At 42.6% G+C, this 17980-nt stretch overlaps 1 protein-coding gene across 1 annotated transcript in view; it reads right to left on the bottom strand.

The window, feature by feature from the left end:
- ADAMTS9 (ADAM metallopeptidase with thrombospondin type 1 motif 9) overlaps positions 1-17980 on the bottom strand; it is a 164665-nt gene that overhangs the window by 105702 nt on the left and 40983 nt on the right. The window contains exon 12 of the mRNA XM_084840466.1: positions 11622-11767. Coding sequence (XP_084696592.1) covers positions 11622-11767 — 146 coding nt within the window. The remainder of the gene's footprint in view (positions 1-11621; positions 11768-17980) is intronic.

The following is a 17980-nucleotide window of genomic DNA, read 5'->3' as shown; positions in this document are numbered from 1 at the left end:
GTATGCATGTCCACTCAAAAGCAAGCCCTATTGAATTTAATGGTATTTACTCCCAGGTAAGTGTATACAGGATATCCTATGCCCACTTACCTAGGAATAAGCCACGTTGAACTCGGTGGGATTTCTGAGAAGACTGTATAGGATTGTGTTGACAGAAAAAGTTTTTCAAACCATTATCTTCCTTAAAAATGTTTTTATTCAGATGGCATGGATTTTTTATTTGAAGAGAGTAAACAACAATATATGGGTTTCTAATCCACATGAAGCTAGGTCTGAAGGCCGCCTACAATAACTTTGAAGGCAATTCCATTTCCCCACGTGTGTGTTTTTTCTTTTATGTCAGAGGCACTATACTGGGTATATGGGAACTATCACAAGCTGCAGGATGCTGGGTTTTGCTGCAAAGCTGTCATTCATCAGCTTCATGGTACCATAATGAAACTTGCTTTCAATCAGGAACTTCCTTTCAATCAAGTTAAAACATACTTATAGCTCTGAAATGGGTTTTATTTTCCAAACTAGCTCCCAACCATCCTAACAAATTTCATGAGGACTTTAAAAACCTTTAAGGCTTAATATTGCCTTTCTCGGAGGCAAGCAAAAACAGATCGAAATTGGGTTCTCCTTTGACAGGGTAGGAAGATGAACTGTAGAAAGGGCATATTCCTAATTAGGTACTATCTCCAACATGACATGCCCAGCTAATAATTAATGCAAAATGAAGTTTTACAAATGCAGTTTTCTTATGCATTCAAGCCTTGTCCAGAATCATCTAAACAGATGATGATGCAAAATAAAATCGTATGGCCTCAAATAGTTGTAAGGCTCTGCAGTTATCAACTCAAGCTCTACAGTGGTAAATTACAGATGTCTGGAGTCAGATGCTTTTCTAGAGTCTTCTGAAACTTAGGGCCTTGGTCAACAATGTGTCTAACTAGAGGAATACTTTGAGGAAAGACTAGTGGGATGGCCTTGCAAAGAACACAGGAACCAGACATGATGTAAGCTGTCTGAGCAGAAGCCCTATTCAGAAATTATCCTCCACATGTAGGGCCACCGTGTGGAGGAAAGGGACCATGCCTCATGGACCCCCCCCCCCCGACATTTGCCCCTAATGCTCACATGTTGCGTGCAGACATCTGAAAATGGGTGCAGATATGGATTCTGCAGAGAAAGAAGTTGTGCCTCAAATCACATCAAATCACACTTCTGAGGGTGCCACATGCTCCTGAGGTTTGCCTCAGGAGCACTTGCAGTAGCGCATTTAGTGTTGCAGTGCCCATCCTCTGGGCTTTACCAAGTCACATTAGACAGGCACCCACAGTCCTGACATTCAGATGACTCCTTAAAACTCATCTCTTTACACAGGCTTTCTCTGAAGTACAACCCAGCCAGCTATGGTTTGTAGCACACAGTAGAGTGTGTGGTTCTACTGCTGATTAATTTTGTGCCATTTCATTTTTATATTTATTGTTTGTGTTGATGCCATTGTATGTTAGGTTCACCACTTTGATGCCTCTGTAGAAAGTGGTATATAAATGCGAGTAATAAAATAAATATTCCTAGACCTATCAAAGTGTATAAGGCTGGGGGGTGGGATGGAGGGACCAGCACCAACTCTGCCCCCAATCTTTCCCCATCCACCACCCTGTCATCTCCATTCCTGACCTTCACGGTCTCAATGGGGATCCTACGTGATTTCAACTGAATGTGCTGAACGCGAGTTCAGCTGAATGAAGCCCCCGCATGATCAGGAAAACTGAGTTATCATGGTTCTGGACTGCGGGGAGGCTTCTAAGAGCAGGTGTACTGCAGAAACTCGTCTTAAGCTTTTCTTCCATCTTGAGCGCCCAGGTAAAACACCTTAGGAAGATGGGTCTGTCTGGTCATTCATTTGATTCCTATCAAAGCCTGATACTCTGCTTGGAAACCACTGACATGTTCCTTCACTTACACAAAGTGCTCATCCATGTAGGTGTCAGAACAGATTTAAAAAATGTCAGTATAAGCACACAGGAGAAGACTGTGAGCTTCTTATGTTTTAGTCATTTAAATGTAATGGGGAAAAGATTAAGCCACTCTGTGGCAGGAAGCCCCCCACCTGTCTCCCTCCCATTCCACTTCCAGCTCGCTCTAGAAATCTTCCTCCTTCACTCCTTGTTGTTGTTGTTCAGTCGTTCAGTCGTGTCCGACTCTTCGTGACCCCATGGACCATAGCACGCCAGGCCTTCCTGTCCTGCGCTCTCTCCCGGAGCGTGCTCAAGTTCATATTCATTGCATCCGTGATGCTATCTAGCCATCTCATCCTCTGCCGTCCCCTTCTCCTTTTGCCTTCAGTCTTTCCCAGCATCAGGGTCTTTTCCAGAGAGTTTTCTCTTCGCATTAGGTGGCCAAAATATTGGAGCTTCAGCTTCATTATCTGTCCTTCCAATGAGCACTCAGGGTTGATTTCCTTTAGGATTGACTGATTTGACCTCCTTGCAGTCCAGGGGACTCGTAAGAGTCTTCTCCAGCACCACAGTTCGAAAGCATCAATTCTTCGGCGCTCAGCCTTCCTTATAGTCCAGCTCTCACAGCCATACATTACTACTGGGAAAACCATAGCTTTGATTAGACGGACCTTTGTCGGCAAGGTGATGTCTCTGCTTCTTACTATGCTGTCTAGGTTGGCCATAGCTTTCCTCCCAAGGAGCAAGCGTCTTTTAATTTCATGGCTACAGTCACCGTCTGCGGTGATCTTGGAGCCCAAGAAAGTAAAATCTGTCACTGCTTCCATTTCTTCCCCTTCTATATGCCAGGAAGTGATGGGGCCAGATGCCATGATCTTCGTTTTTTTAATGTTGAGTTTCAAACCAGCTTTTGCACTCTCCTCTTTCACCCTCAACAAGAGGCTCTTTAGATCCTCTTCGCTTTCTGCCATTAGGGTGGTATCGTCTGCATATCGGAGGTTGTTGATAATTCTCCCAGCGATCTTAATTCCGACCTCTGATTCATCCAACCCGGCATTTCTCATGATGTACTCTGCATATAAGTTAAATAAGCAGGGTGACAATATGCAGCCTTGTCGTACTCCTTTCCCAATTTTGAACCAATTGGTTGTTCCATGTCTGGTTCTTACTGTTGCTTCTTGACCCTCGTACAGGTTTCTCAGGAGACAGGTAAGGTGGTCTGGTACTCCCATCACTTTAAGAATTTGCCACAGTTTGTTGTGATCCACACAATCAAAGGCTTTAGCGTAGTCAATGAAGCAGAAATAGACGTTTTTCTGGAATTCTCTTGCTTTCTCCATGATGCAGCGAATGTTGGCGATTTGATCTCTAGTTCCTCTGCCTCTTCGAAACCCAGCTTGTACTTCCGGTAGTTCTCGGTTCGCATACTGCTGAAGCCTAGCTTGTAGGATTTTGAGCATCACCTTGCTGGCATGTGAAATGAGCGCAATTGTGCGATAGTTTGAACAGTCTTTGGCGTTGCCCTTCTTTGGAATTGGAATGTAAACTGACCTTTTCCAGTCTTGTGGCCACTGTTGAGTGTTCCAGATTTGTTGGCATATTGAATGCAGCACCTTAACAGCATCATCTTTTAGGATTTTAAATAGCTCGGCTGGAATACTGTCATCTCCGCTAGCTTTGTTGTTACTAATGCTTCCTAAGGCCCACTTGACTTCACTCTCGAGGATGTCCGGCTCAAGTTCAGTGACCGCACTATCATGGCTATCAGGGACATTCAGATCTTTCCTGTATAGTTCTTCTGTGTATTCTTGCCACCTCTTCTTAATCTCATCTGCTTCTGTTGGGTCCCTGCCTTCTTTGTCCTTTATCATGCCCGTCTTTGCACAAAACGTTCCCTTGAGATCTCCAATTTTCTTGAAGAGATCTCTAGTCTTTCCCATTCTGTTGTTTTCCTCGATTTCTTTGCATTGTTCATTTAAGAAGGCCTTCTTGTCTCTCCTTGCTATTCTCTGGAACTCTGCATTCAGTTGGGTATGTCTTCCCTTTTCTCCCTTGCTTTTCGCTTCCCTTCTTTCCTCAGCTACTTGTAAAGCCTCATCAGACAGCCACTTGGCTTTCTTGCATTTCTTTTTCTTTGGGATGGATTTCGTTGCTGCCTCCTGAACAATGTTACGGACCTCCGTCCATAGTTCCTCAGGCACTCTGTCTATCAGGTCTAATCCCTGAAATCTATTCCTCACCTCCACTGTATATTCATCAGGGATATGATTTAGGTCATACCTGAACGGTTTAGTGGTTTTCCCGACGTTCTTCAATTTAAGCCGAAATTTTGCAAGAAGCAGCTCATGATCTGAGCCACAGTCAGCTCCAGGTCTTGTTTTGACTGACTGTATGGAGCTTCTCCATCTTTGGCTGCAAAGGACATAATCAATCTGATTTCGATATTGACCATCTGGTGATGTCCATGTGTAGAGTCGCCTCTTGTGCTGTTGGAAAAGAGTGTTTGCTATGATCAGCATGTTCTCTTGGCAAAACTCTATTAGCTTTTGTCCTGCTTCATTTTGTACACCAAGGCCATGCCTGCCTGTTATCCCGGTGATTTCTTGACTTCCTGCTTTAGCATTCCAATCCCCTATGATGAAGAGGACATCTTTTTTTGGTGTTATTTCTAGAAGGTGTTGTAGGTCTTCATAAAACCGATCAACCTCAGCTTCTTCGGCCTCCGTGGTTGGGGCATAGACTTGAATTACTGTGATGTTGAATGGTTTGCCTTGGATTCGTACTGAGATCATTCTATCATTTTTAAGATTGTACCCCAGTACTGCTTTTCCCACCCTTTTGTTGACTATGAGTGCTACTCCATTTCTTCTAAGGGATTCTTGCCCACAATAGTAGATATGATAGTCACCTGAATTAAATTCGCCCATGCCTGTCCATTTTAGTTCGCTGATTCCCAAGATGTCGATGTTCAATCTTGCCATCTCATGTTTGACCACCTCCAGCTTACCTTGATTCATTGATCTGACATTCCAGGTTCCTAAACAATATTGTTCTTTACAGCATCGGATTTTCTTTTCACCACCAGACACATCCACAGCTGAGTGTCCTTTCGGGTTTGGCCCAGCCGCTTCACTCTTTCTGGCGCTACTTGGAAATACCCTCTGCTCTTCCCCAGTAGCATACTGGACACCTTCCGACCTGAGGGGCTCATCTTCCGGCGTCATATCTTTTAGCCTTGTGATACGTTCCATGGGGTTTTCTTGGCAAGAATACTGGAGTAGGTTGCCATTTCCTTCTCCAGTGGACCACATTTTGTCAGAACTCTCTGCCATGACCTGTCCGTCTTGGGTGGCCCTGCACGGCATAGCTTATGACTTCACTGAGTTACGCAAGCCCCTTCGCCACAACAAGGCAGTGATCCATGAAGGGGCCTTCACTCCTACTATACCACAAACCCTCAAGCTCTTTATACAAGTCATTGTCACAGAACTCCGAAGAAATGGGCAAGTGGCTTGACTGGAGGAATGCGGAGGTGGAAGGAGACCTGCTCTTCCACTTCTCCATCACTCCTCTCTTCAATTATGCTGCTGATCCAGTCATGCGAGTGAGTGGCAGAGATGGGCAACTTGCTCTTACTCTGCTCCCAGAAGGCAGTGTGAGGGAAAGAAAGCCCCCACCATGCCATGAACAGATATGGAAAGATACATTTCAATAATTACAACTGAACCTTAAACCCCTGAAGAACGTCTGTGGATAAATATAAGGTTATTAATACATTCAAACTCCTGTGATCCCTGTTGACTGTAACTGGATTTCCTATGTTATGTTTGTGTTTTGTTAGAATATTTGTATGTGCTCACTGATTACACTGAAAACATGTGATTAAAATGCAATAAAAATATTTTTTTTTAAAGTTCCACTGTGATTGGAGGTGGGGGAGGTGTTACTGGCAGATAAATGTGCTAAGGATTGCAGCCTTACAGTTAAATCCTAAGCATGTTTACCTGAATGTAAATCCAGTGGGTTTTACTCCCAACTAAATGTATACAGGATTGCAACCTTAGCAAAAGGGAGCCTTTTGGTGGCAAAGGCAAGAAGGCCTTAATATGATCCAGAAACTATTTTAAGGGTGAATTTTCTTCACTACAGTCTCCTCCCTTCTAGCCAATCATGAACTGAAAATGTTTCAAAGTTCCTGCAGTTCCCTCCTGCAATAATTGTGTTGAATCTCAGTTCCAAACCAGAGGTTGGATCCAGACTTAGTCATATTTAGAGCAGACTTGTTGAAATCAATGCGACTTAAATTAGTTAAGACCCACTGATTTCAGTTGGTCTACTCGAAGAATGACAACGTCTGGATCCAACTCCAGGATTCTCATTTAAGCCCTCTGCAAAACAGATTTCTAAAATCTGCCCCAAATCTCCGCAATGAGGTGGAATAAAAATTCAAATATACCACCAAACTTTAAAACATTTTGATAAGCTGCCCTCAAATCTCCACCACCCTCTAACAAACTAGTCACTAAATCAGTAAGCCATATTGATGTGGCCTAGAATTATTTGATATGTTAACCTTGGAATCATGTCTGGATTACAAAGGAAGTAGTATATTGGAAATATCTTCCTTTTGTCAGGCAGATTGATTTTTGGATCTCTGTGAATGAACTCTTTTCTTTCATCATTTTATTAATCTGATAACTTCTGGAATATGTTTCCAGAACACCCATTGCATTCATAGACTATGGCCATGTTTAGATCTTACAGTAAACCAGAATTATAACATTCTGGCTTACTGTGAACAAGTCAGTACCCTGGCTTGGCTAGGACTGACATCTGAACTGGAAACTCTGGCTTGTCTCTCCCACTGAGCTGGGCAGTTCACAAACAAATACAGAACTAAGGGCGCAATTCTATTGAGACAGTTGGCAGCCTCCGAAGTTAGAGGCTGCCGAATATCCAATGCAGAGCGGCCGGAGCACAGAGGAGATCCTCGTCTCCATACTCCGGCCACCCTACATTTTTGGGCTAGATTGGTGATTTTGTCTGTCCAGCTGTGGCTTTGGGAAGGGGGAGGGAAGGAGGCCAGGATGCACATAGGAAGCTGTGTAATGTGGTCTCCACCCCTCACCACCCCAGGACAGCCCCATTTTCTATGTCTCTGCACTCCGTTTCCGAACGTGGAGATGTAGCTGTCATGGAGAGAACTGCGCTGGCTACAAGGGGGCAGAGCAGGTGGTGGGGAGCGTGGTTTCTGGCTGGAGCCCTGGTTCTGACCTTGGATCCCAGAAATCAAAATATTTTATGGCCTTCTGGACAGTGTCTAGTGACCATAGGATTGCACCCTAAAATACAGTATAAAACAATAACAACTATTGAAACAAAAAACATAATTAAAACACAAATTGTTACACTGAGAAGCCCAAGCTAAAAGACACAAGTAATTTAAAAGGCCTGGGTGAATAAAAAGGTCTTCACTTGGCATCAAAAAGACAATAAAGTTGGTGCCAGCCAAGCCTCTCCCAAAAGGCAGTTCCATAAGCAGGGTGCCATCACTGAAAAGGCCCTCTCCCTAGTGGACACCCACATTACCACATTTGCGAAGGCACTTGGAGCAGGGTCCCTGAAGAAGATCTTAAGGTTCAGGTGAGACAAAGCAATCTTTCAGGTCATCAAAAACCAAACATGCACAGGCCAATCTCATGCTTACATCTGGTTTCACCCTCTGACATCCTTTTAGCATTGTTTTTTGGAACTTGATTACCATTTTCTTAGTCCCAAACCTTTCTTTCAACATGAGGAGATCCTTCAGTTTACAAACTCACCAGGCTGAAAGCTTCTTCCCATCCTCAATTAACATGCACATACAAACTTCAAAGAGTTTGCATGAAATTTGGCAGATGCAAAAACAAGAGATAGGTTGCTTATAGCTATTTCCTTCTCAAACAGCTTTCTGATGGAAGCAGCAAGGAGGAGACCCCATTCTTTAAATTTTGTGCTTATTTTGACCTTTAATGTATTTATTACAATGTATGCTACAGAGCTGTGTCTTCTGTCTCCTTCACCCACTGCAGAATGAAATCTTCCTCTCCTAATCATTTGACAATGTACTAGATTACCTAATGGATTCACTTTGTTCAGAAGCAGAGAAATCTGACAGGCACCAGTGCATCCAGTCATGAAAATGAACTGAGTGTTTCTGAGCTAGTTCCTTGAAGTTATTACTGCAGGCAAGCTCTGATTGCAAAGAACAATATAAGGGAACTTCCTTGAAACCAGGTTTTGATGTATAACATTTTAAAGGCCTTTAAAATTAGGGCTTGGATTTCTTTCCCACAGACCTTCTTCTACCAATATTTGTGAGGAATCGTTTATAGAACTAAAATAGCAAGTGTTTATAGAACTAAAATTAATGACTCAGTCCCAGTTCTTCCATCACTCCTTAATGTGAAAGTTGCCTTGAGTTGATTTTGCCTTGACATAGTACATATCATGTCTCACCCAGTCGAGGCCTTTCCAAACAATTAATTAATCACACCAAACAGAAATAGCAAAATCACCCTGTGGTGCTTTTAGCAGGTAAAGAGTAATGTGGCACTGAGGTAGGTGAGAGATGCCATCCAAAACGTCTTGCACATGTGCAGCTCAATGGGAAGAGAAATTATATGCAAACAGCAGGCCCTGCTTATCACAGACAGTGTACAGACCAATGGCTAAAGCAACAGCTTAGGAGATTTGAAATATGGTCTGTTTTCCCCAGGCATCACACAATGCCTGTTTTTTCCATATCAAGCCATGTTCATCATAATCCTCTAACTATGACATCAACCGGAAAGCTCTGGAGTCAGTTATTTGAGCTTTAGTACCTTGCTCAACATGTCTGGAAAACAGCTTTTACCCTTGTTGCAGAAATTGTAATTGTTACTGACTTCATCATCCCCAGAGCTTATTAGGTCAGTGTCAATTTTTGCTCTCCTGTCAGCTCAGCAAAGGAAGCCGGTTGCTGACTGACATCCTTGCTTAACAGTTTCCACCCCCCCCCCTTTAATTAATGCGATGTTTCTACATTGTTTTAAATGTTCTGATTTTTTAAAAAGTTAGTGTGTGGCAAGGATCCAAAGAACTGGGCAACTAGTTCTGCGTGCCCAAGGGAGTCTTTTGAAAAGCAGCTTTCCTCTGCCCTGCCACATGGCAACCTTCTTTTGAAACTAAGAAGGTTTTCAGAAGCAGTTTATGATATGACATGATGGTCTACTGCTCCAAGGGGAGCAAAAATCCCACTGGGCATGCCTCACCTCACTATGCATCCCAGTCGGTATTTTTGTACTCAGAACTGCAAAGCACATATCCAATGCAAATAGAATCACAGAATCATAGAATAGTAGGGTTGGAAGGGGCCTATAAGACCATCAAGTCCAACCCCCTGCTCCACATACAGCAGACGTGGATTTGGATGGTCATTTGCTGGAGTCGCGTGTCCCTGGAAACTATTTCCCTTGATTTGGGATCGCTAATCCCAATATATGAACAGTCTATCATTTCTCAAGGGTGAGGGAAAGACACCTGAAAATGTTCAGAGGCATTCTTTGACCAAAATTAAATGTAAGGTTAAATACGCCTTTGCAGTTCATGTGTGTATGTTTTAAAATGCCAATAGCAACCGCTGTGTGTGTGTGTGTGTGTGTGTGTGAGAGAGAGAGAGATAATTATAAAGATCCTGGCGGGGTGGGGGTGGGGTATTAATGCTTTCCTCCCCTGCTGTGACCTTGAGGAAAATCCCTCCTCTGAAGCTGGTTTTTGCACTGGAAGGAAATCCCGCCTCCCACTGGTGCTAATGGGGGATTTCTCTCCCACTGCAAATACCAGCTTCATAGTAACAATTTTTGGCCGGGCCACAGCTTCTCTGGGTACAGGGCTGAGCTTTCCTATTGAAAGCAGGTCTTTTGGGCTCAGTCATAATGAACACAAGCTCAAATTTGGTCCTGACTTAGGGCTACTTCAGATGTGAGAACATGCTCACAAAGAAAGCCCTTCCACATAAGTAATGGTGTGCAACCACCGTGTGTAGGCCATCACATGGAATGACGTGTGTGTTTCACTGCCTTATACGTGCAATTGGCTGCAGTTGGATAGAACTTTCCCAAATGTGTACATCACGTGTACATATGCACGCCATCTGTGCCTCATCTTCACATGCAGTGAAGTACACATACATCTTGTGTGACATCCTATTCCCCTCCATCAAAATGCTTTCCACGCAGTGGTTTTTTAATTTCACTTACCCCAGGAATGTATACCCTTCCCTTCAATCAAATTTCCATGGCAACTTTCAACTTTCAAAACATAACAAAACAAAAACATACCAAGTGTACAAAAACATATTTAAACCTGTAAAATCAATAGAAGCATAAAAAGAAATCCATCCAGGATAAAACATATCAAATTAAATGTAAAGGCCTGGGATGGGGTGGGGGAATGTCTTTGACTAGGGCCAAATTGACATCAGAATAGATGGCAGGCAAGGCTCTCTGGGGAGAGTATTCAACAACCTGGGCACCACTGCCTGACATTCTGCCAGGCTGAAATCAGCCCCGATTTAACACCTTCATCTCCATTTGGGCTAATTCAAATGGAAACTGAGAATGGAAATACGTCCCTGTGTTATAAGATCTTGCAGAAACACATATGTTAAAGACATTGAAAGAAATCTCATGATGATGAAATGAAATAACATCCTATCTGCATTTCCCATTTCTGTAGAAAGAACAATGGGTGCTATATTTACATCTATAAACTTGACAAGCTGCATGTTTAGCCTTGAGAACAGAAGACTGAGGGGAGATATGATACCACTCTTCAAGTACTTGAAAGGTTGTCAGAGAAGAACGCCAGGATCTCTTCTTGATCATCCCAGAGTGCAGGACACAGAATAATGGGCTCAAGTTACAGGAAGCCAGATTCCGGCTGAACATCAGGAAAAACTTCCTGACTGTTAGAGCACTACGACAATGGAACCAATGACCTAGGGAGGTGGTGGGCTCTCCCATGCTGGAGGCATTCAAGACAAGGCTGGACAGCCATCTGTCAGAGATGCTCTGACTTGGATTCCTGCATTGAGCAAGGGGTTGAACTCGATGGCCTTGTAGGCCCCTTCCAGCCCTACTATTCTATGATTCTTTTACATGAGTGACAAATGTCCTCTCGCTCTTCCCTGTCCCTTGTTTTACACTTGACACATTAAGCAAGGAATCCTGGCTTAATAAGCCACAATGTGAATGAGCAGCATGTTGGTGCACATAACCTGTTCGTTTCAGCTTCACTCTTCTCTTCATGTGAGCAGGTAAACAAGCAAGGAAGGGCATTCATGTGATGTCTGAAACTGGGAGATTATGGTTTAGTGCACCCGAACATATCAAGATTTCTAAGCCAACAACAAACTCTGGTTTAAAACTGGCTTACAATCCTGTTTGTTTGGGTGCACTTAACCATAATTGTCGGTTTGGACATCATACAATGCCATTCCTTCCAATTTGTTTATCTGCTCAAACAAAGGGAGGAGCAAACAGGTGGTGTGCACTAGCCCTGCTGCTCATTCATACTGTGGTTTATTAAGTAGGACTTCTAGTTACAGCAATGTGCAAATGCAGCCACAGTATTCAGCAATCCTGTACTTACTCAGGCCTGTTGCATTCTCGAACAGCATTTTTAATTCCCCCACCACATGTTCGTGAGCAAACTCCAAAGGGACTCCACGTGCCCCATGCCCCGTCTGTCACAGGTATTTCTCGCTCTCTGGGAACACAGTGGCCGTACTTGCAGTGCTAAATTCCAGAAAGGATACCAGAGAGAGAGAGAGAGAGAGAGAGAGAGAGACTGACTTTTACAATATTGTTTCATTGCTATGATCTGGATTATAGCATTCTAAAATGTGTTTGAGGGGAAACTCAGTTTGTTTACCTGCATGTGTTATTCCACTTTTTACAAGGCAAAATCCCTGATAAAATTTCTACTCATTAGGTTGCTTCATTAGACAAGAGACTATTCTCCTCCCCCAGATCAGGGGAGGAGGATGTTTTGGGGGGCTGCGTATTACTTTAATGTTCAAAATCGTATTGTAATGTTATATATTTAGTTGTAACTTTCCAGCTTCTTTAAATGCAGTTTCTCGCTCTTTATTCTAGTGACTTTTAAATTTAATTGAGAAGACAGGATACCCTGGAGAAGATGCTGATGCTAGGGAAAGTAGAAGGCAAAAGGAAGAGGGGCCAACCAAGGGCAAGATGGATGGATGATATTCTGGAGGTGACGGACTCAACCTTGGGGGAGCCACGGCCGACAGGAAGCTCTGGCGTGGGATGGTCCATGAAGTCACGAAGAGTCGGAAGCGACTGACCGAATAAACAACAACAATGAAAAAACACCTAACCAGCAGTCTTTCCCACTTACTTGCCTAGAGCAGTCTAGACTAGACAGGAATTATTACATAAAGATTACAGAAAATTGAGATTAGTATAATAGCTTAAATAGACAGATTCTTGAATCACTTTGAAGTATCATTTTTTACGTATTCCCAAGTGCAGTGAAATAAGCAAGAGGGACTTCACTGACGTTCTTGTTTCAGAACTTATAAGAGACAGAAAGCCTTCTAATATCTTTCATCACCAGCGTCTTCAGTGTCAAAGTTAATCAGCTGATGCTGCAATGTGCCAACCAGCTGTATGTCAAGTAGTAAGTATAAAAACAATATAAATATATTGTATAAAAGTATAAACAGCATGAATCAGATTCTGTAAGGCATAACAGTTAACAAAATTACTTTGTCTATTTACACAACAAATTATCCCTTTCATGCAGTTCAGAGCAAGCATTTCATGGTTAAAGCTCAGTTTTTATAGTCTAAAGTCTCCCTGAAGAGTAGATATGACAGGTAAGCACTAGAAAGAATATTTGAGAAGAAAGCCGAACAGTGTGCAAAACACACAGAGGGAAACCTTGATGGTCTGAGCCTTGATAGGCAGACCAACTTCCACAATGATCCAGTACAATGGGCTTGTGTTGTGACAGCAGGAGGGACTGTTTACCTTATAGGCACTACTGAAATGTACCAACAGCAGAACATTAGAAAAGCCGTAGTACTAGTAAATGGTGGAAAGAAATTCAAATGTGAAGAACACAGTTTTGTCCATGTGACAACTGAAACAGAAGTGAGAAGAAATCAAGACAAAAATCATGAACAGTCAGAACATATCATATGGCTGATACAATTATATTATGCCAGTACTTTGCCATCTGCACTGGCTGCCAGTCAGTTTCTGGGCCTGATTCAAACTGTTGATTTTAAACGTTAGAGCAGTGAACAGCTTGGGGCCAGGTTACCTGAAGGAGTGCCTCCTCCCATATTTACCTACCTGGACATCAAAGTTCATCTCTGAGGCCCTCCTCCAGGTGGCCCTGCCACATAAAGTGGTTACAAGAGAGGGCCTTTTCAGTGGTGGTACCCCATCTGTGGAATACCCTCCCCCGAGATTAAATTTACAAGTATTAAAGTAATTAATCAGTTAATACTTAACTAAAGCTCCTTTCCTAGGCAATATTGTCAATACCCAGGTCAGTGCCTATCTCCTGAGAAAGAGCATCTTCCTTATGATGCAAGTCCTGTTCAGCCATCTGCCTAAATATGTGAGGCAAAGTGGAGGTGGGTGGCTCCAATGTCAGAGGGGTGGTGCATCCACTCTCGGTTTCAGTCAGAACTCTAAAGGAGCTATCCAAGGTGCGGAAGCCTCACAGCCTCCACTGGCGAGGGGTAAAAGTGTGCAGGGGGTCAGTGTGGATGCACCACAAGCCCTGTCCCCAACATCCCTTTGTGCATTCAGTATAAAGAACCTGTGCACAGGGACACTGAGCGGGGGTGGGGGGCTTGCACGGGCATCCCTCCCCCCTGAAACTTCTAGCCCTCATGTGTTCAGGCAAATGCCTCAACAGGGCTATGGATGCTCAGTAGTAATCACCCATCAATCATGGCAATTATAATACATTTCTGGGCTAGCAATGAACCATTCATGAACCCGGACATGGAACAACCGATTGGTTCAAAATTGGGAAAGGAGTACGACAAGGCTGCATATTGTCACCCTGCTTATTTAACTTATATGCGGAGTACATCATGAGGAACGCCGGGTTGGATGAATCACAGGTCGGAATTAAGATTGCCGGGAGAATTATCAACAACCTCAGATACGCAGACGATACCACCCTAATGGCAGAAAGCGAAGAGGATCTAAAGAGCCTCTTGTTGAGGGTGAAAGTGGAGAGTGCAAAAGCTGGTCTGAAACTCAACATTAAAAAAACGAAGATCATGGCATCTGGCCCCATCACTTCCTGGCATATAGAAGGGGAAGAAATGGAAGCAGTGACAGATTTTACTTTCTTGGGCTCCAAGATCACCGCAGACGGTGACTGTAGCCATGAAATTAAAAGACGCTTGCTCCTTGGGAAGAAAGCTATGGCAAACCTAGGCAGCATAGTAAGAAGCAGAGACATCACCTTGCCGACAAAGGTCTGTCTAATCAAAGCTATGGTTTTCCCAGTAGCAACGTATGGCTGTGAGAGCTGGACTATAAGGAAGGCTGAGCGCCGAAGAATTGATGCTTTCGAACTGTGGTGCTGGAGAAGACTCTTACGAGTCCCCTGGACTGCAAGGAGGTCCAATCAGTCAATCCTAAAGGAAATCAACCCTGAGTGCTCATTGGAAGGACAGATACTGAAGCGGAAGCTCAAATATTTTGGCCATCTAATGCGAAGAGAAAACTCCCTGGAAAAGACCCTGATGCTGGGAAAGATTGAAGGCAAAAGGAGAAGGGGACGGCAGAGGATGAGATGGCTAGATAGCATCACCGATGAAATGAATATGGACTTGAGCACACTCCGGGAGAGAGCGCAGGACAGGAGGGCCTGGTGTGCTATGGTCCATGGGGTCACGAAGAGTCGGACACGACTGAACAACAAAATGTTTATTTATGGTGCATTTAAAAAGTCATATTGTTGAACTGGTATGTCATTCAAACAAGATCCAATAGAGACCACTAAAGTGATGAATTTAACTTGGTATGGCACTGGCCTCTTCTATAGGTGCAAAAAGAATAGTGGACTAACTCAGTTAAAATAGAGAGATCAACTGAGAGTCTAAAACTGAGAGTTCCAGCTGATAGAAATGTAATAAATAAATAAAAAATTTAAAAGGATGTAACCCTGTCTTTCTTTTCTAATCCATAAATAAAAGTAAGGAGGGAAGAAGAAATTGAGAATTTCTTAACGTGGGAGTGACTTGTAGAAGAGCTCCCATGTCTTTAAATTGCACCTACCAAAAATGTCCATCTACAACAAGTGTAGCTAGCAACACTTGTATGTGTGGTTACAGCAAACAAATTATGTTTGACATTAATTATTTGCTGGACATGATTACATGAACTTCCTCCTCACCTCAAATCACATAAGAAATAACAATGAGTTCAGAATTTTAGAAAGAGGAGATGGTGGGGGAAGGAATAAAATGAATATATGAATTAATTTAAATAAGTTTCTCTAGGTATTTTACAATTTAAAACATAACAATGATACAACATGATAATGATACAAATAAAGTCCTAACAAAAATAATCAACAATATAAAACTAATGAACATGTCAACACAGAATAAAACAAAGTATCAGGTGTAAGAGGTAAATCTACATCATAGGGACTAAAATAATAACATTCTAAAAATATCGAAATATTTTAAATACTTGAAAAAGCCTGGGAGAACTGGAAAGTCTTAGCTTGGTGCCAAAAAGCAGTGTGGACACCAGGATAAGACTTTCCTGCTTCTCTTGGCAGAGTATTCCAGGGTTGCGGGGAGGGGGGGACCACTGAAAAGCCTCTATTCAGCTTCTATTCAGAAGGCTCTAAAGTGTGAACCCCACTATTCTTCTGACCTGAATAGGTATCTCATGGGTACTTTCCAATATGGGTACACAAGGTGTGGAAATACTGGGAATCCGAATTATTTGGCATGTGCACCTGTATGATACCTGTTAAAAATATGTGCTCAGCATGCACACGCGCACACACACACACATACACACACACTGGATTTCATGGGAACACTTTAAAATGTATTATTTAAAGCAGGACATAGACTTCCATGGTAATCAAACCATATGAAGCTTCATCAAAGTAAAGGTGACAACTAACAGTTAAGAAATAAAAGCAAATTCCAAATTGATTTTAAAAAACAAGAAGATTGGGGAGAAAGACATAGTTACTTACTAGGATTATGCAGTCATAGATCTACTATCGGGGACAGAGAGTAGTCTGGTTCAGAGGAAATGGGAGATCATTGCTCCCTTTCCTATTATGTGAATGAGTCTGCAAAGCCTGGGGCTTGTGTGTCCCCCCTCCTCTTTTGCAAGCCAGAGGAGGAGACTGGAAGAATCTGCTTTTGTTTGTAAACAAACCACATATCTCTAAGATGTCTGAACTTGGGGAACTATGGTTTGTTAAACTATGGTTAGCAAGAACAAGCCAAGATTAAACTGTGGTTTCAGATCCTGGCTTGTTCTGATACCATAGTTCAAACAAACCACAATTCCCTGAGTTCAGACATTATGGGGGACTATAGTTTGTTTAAAAGCAGAAGCAGATGCTTACAATTTCCTCCTCTGGCACATGAAGAAAGAGGAGGAAGGGTGAGTGCATAATCCCAAAGCTTGTGCAAGCTGAACCGGACCAGTGAATGTATAACCAGTAGTTAGTTACATATTAGTTACACTTTTGTTAAATCAAATTCTAACTGCAGATGTAAATGGCTGTGACTTCCTAAATAACGAAGGGCAGTTGAACTGCTGAGGCCAGCAGAGTGACAGCTCTACAAACCATTGAGTTGTGCCCATTTACTTATCCAGAACAAGAAGCACAAATTGTGACAGCTTCTGGGGAAAACAGCCTGTCTGATTTTCTGTAGGTTAGATGTCACAATGTGTCAGCAGAAAAGACATATTCACAGACGAGACATGCTGAAAGAACCGCTCAAAATCACATTGAAAGCTAAAAGAATAAAGGATGTAAATAACTGGAGAGGGGGAACGTAAAAACAAGCATTTTACGCTTAGGATGGCTTCATATCTCTGACCCATCCAGTTGGGTGTTCTAGGCACAATCTGTTTCCCTTCTTAAAAGATCCTGCACCACTTATGTGTAACCACATCACTCCCAGTGAAGGGGAAGCTTCAGGATCAATTCCTACACTAATCCTCTGCACAGGCACATAAGTTTCACAGCTGTCATAAATAAAGACACACATGGCATCAATATAGGCAGTGCTATCCCAAAGGAGGAACATCTTGCAGAACAGCTGCCATATGTAGCAAAAATATTGAACAGTGATCATGCTTACCATAGAACAGACCATTTGGCTTGCAAGTGCACAGAATTCACACAACATGTTTTACACACATTAGAGCCAATGCTGGAAGGCAGAAGCCGATCCAATGAAATCCACTGGCAGTTGTCAGTGGTTAACTTATTACAAGCAAGCTCTCCACCTTGGTTGTGTGAATGCAACCCAATAGCCATACAGTGTTCAAAAGTCATGAGTGCTTTTTATGTAAAATCAGCAACATGCTGACCCTAAACAAAAGTAAATGAATGTGACAAACGCTGAAAAGCCCCAAATTCAGAGTATGGACTACTGCTTGATTTAATATTATCCAGCTCAATGCTCTCATACTTAAAATATGTCTAACAGGTCTCATGAATATGTATGATTTAGGGAGGAGACTTAAAGAAGGCATACTTTTAATGTAGTTGCTTTAATTTCAGGCTTTATTTTCAGAATTTTGGGGGCATTAAGACATTTAGATCTCCAAAGATGCTCTCTCCACAAAAAACAACATGGTATATTCTTGGCTAGTCTATATATCATGGGCTTTAAAACCAGCAGGCTTGAGGCAAAACATTAGTCTCAGTACACTTTGGCAGGGCAAGGCTTTAAACTACAA

The sequence above is a fragment of the Heloderma suspectum genome, chromosome 2 (genome assembly GCF_057233095.1).
Source record: "Heloderma suspectum isolate Gila_16-S chromosome 2, 16-S_ref, whole genome shotgun sequence".
Lineage (NCBI taxonomy): Eukaryota > Metazoa > Chordata > Lepidosauria > Squamata > Helodermatidae > Heloderma > Heloderma suspectum.
This window is presented reverse-complemented; position numbering and strand designations above follow the sequence as displayed.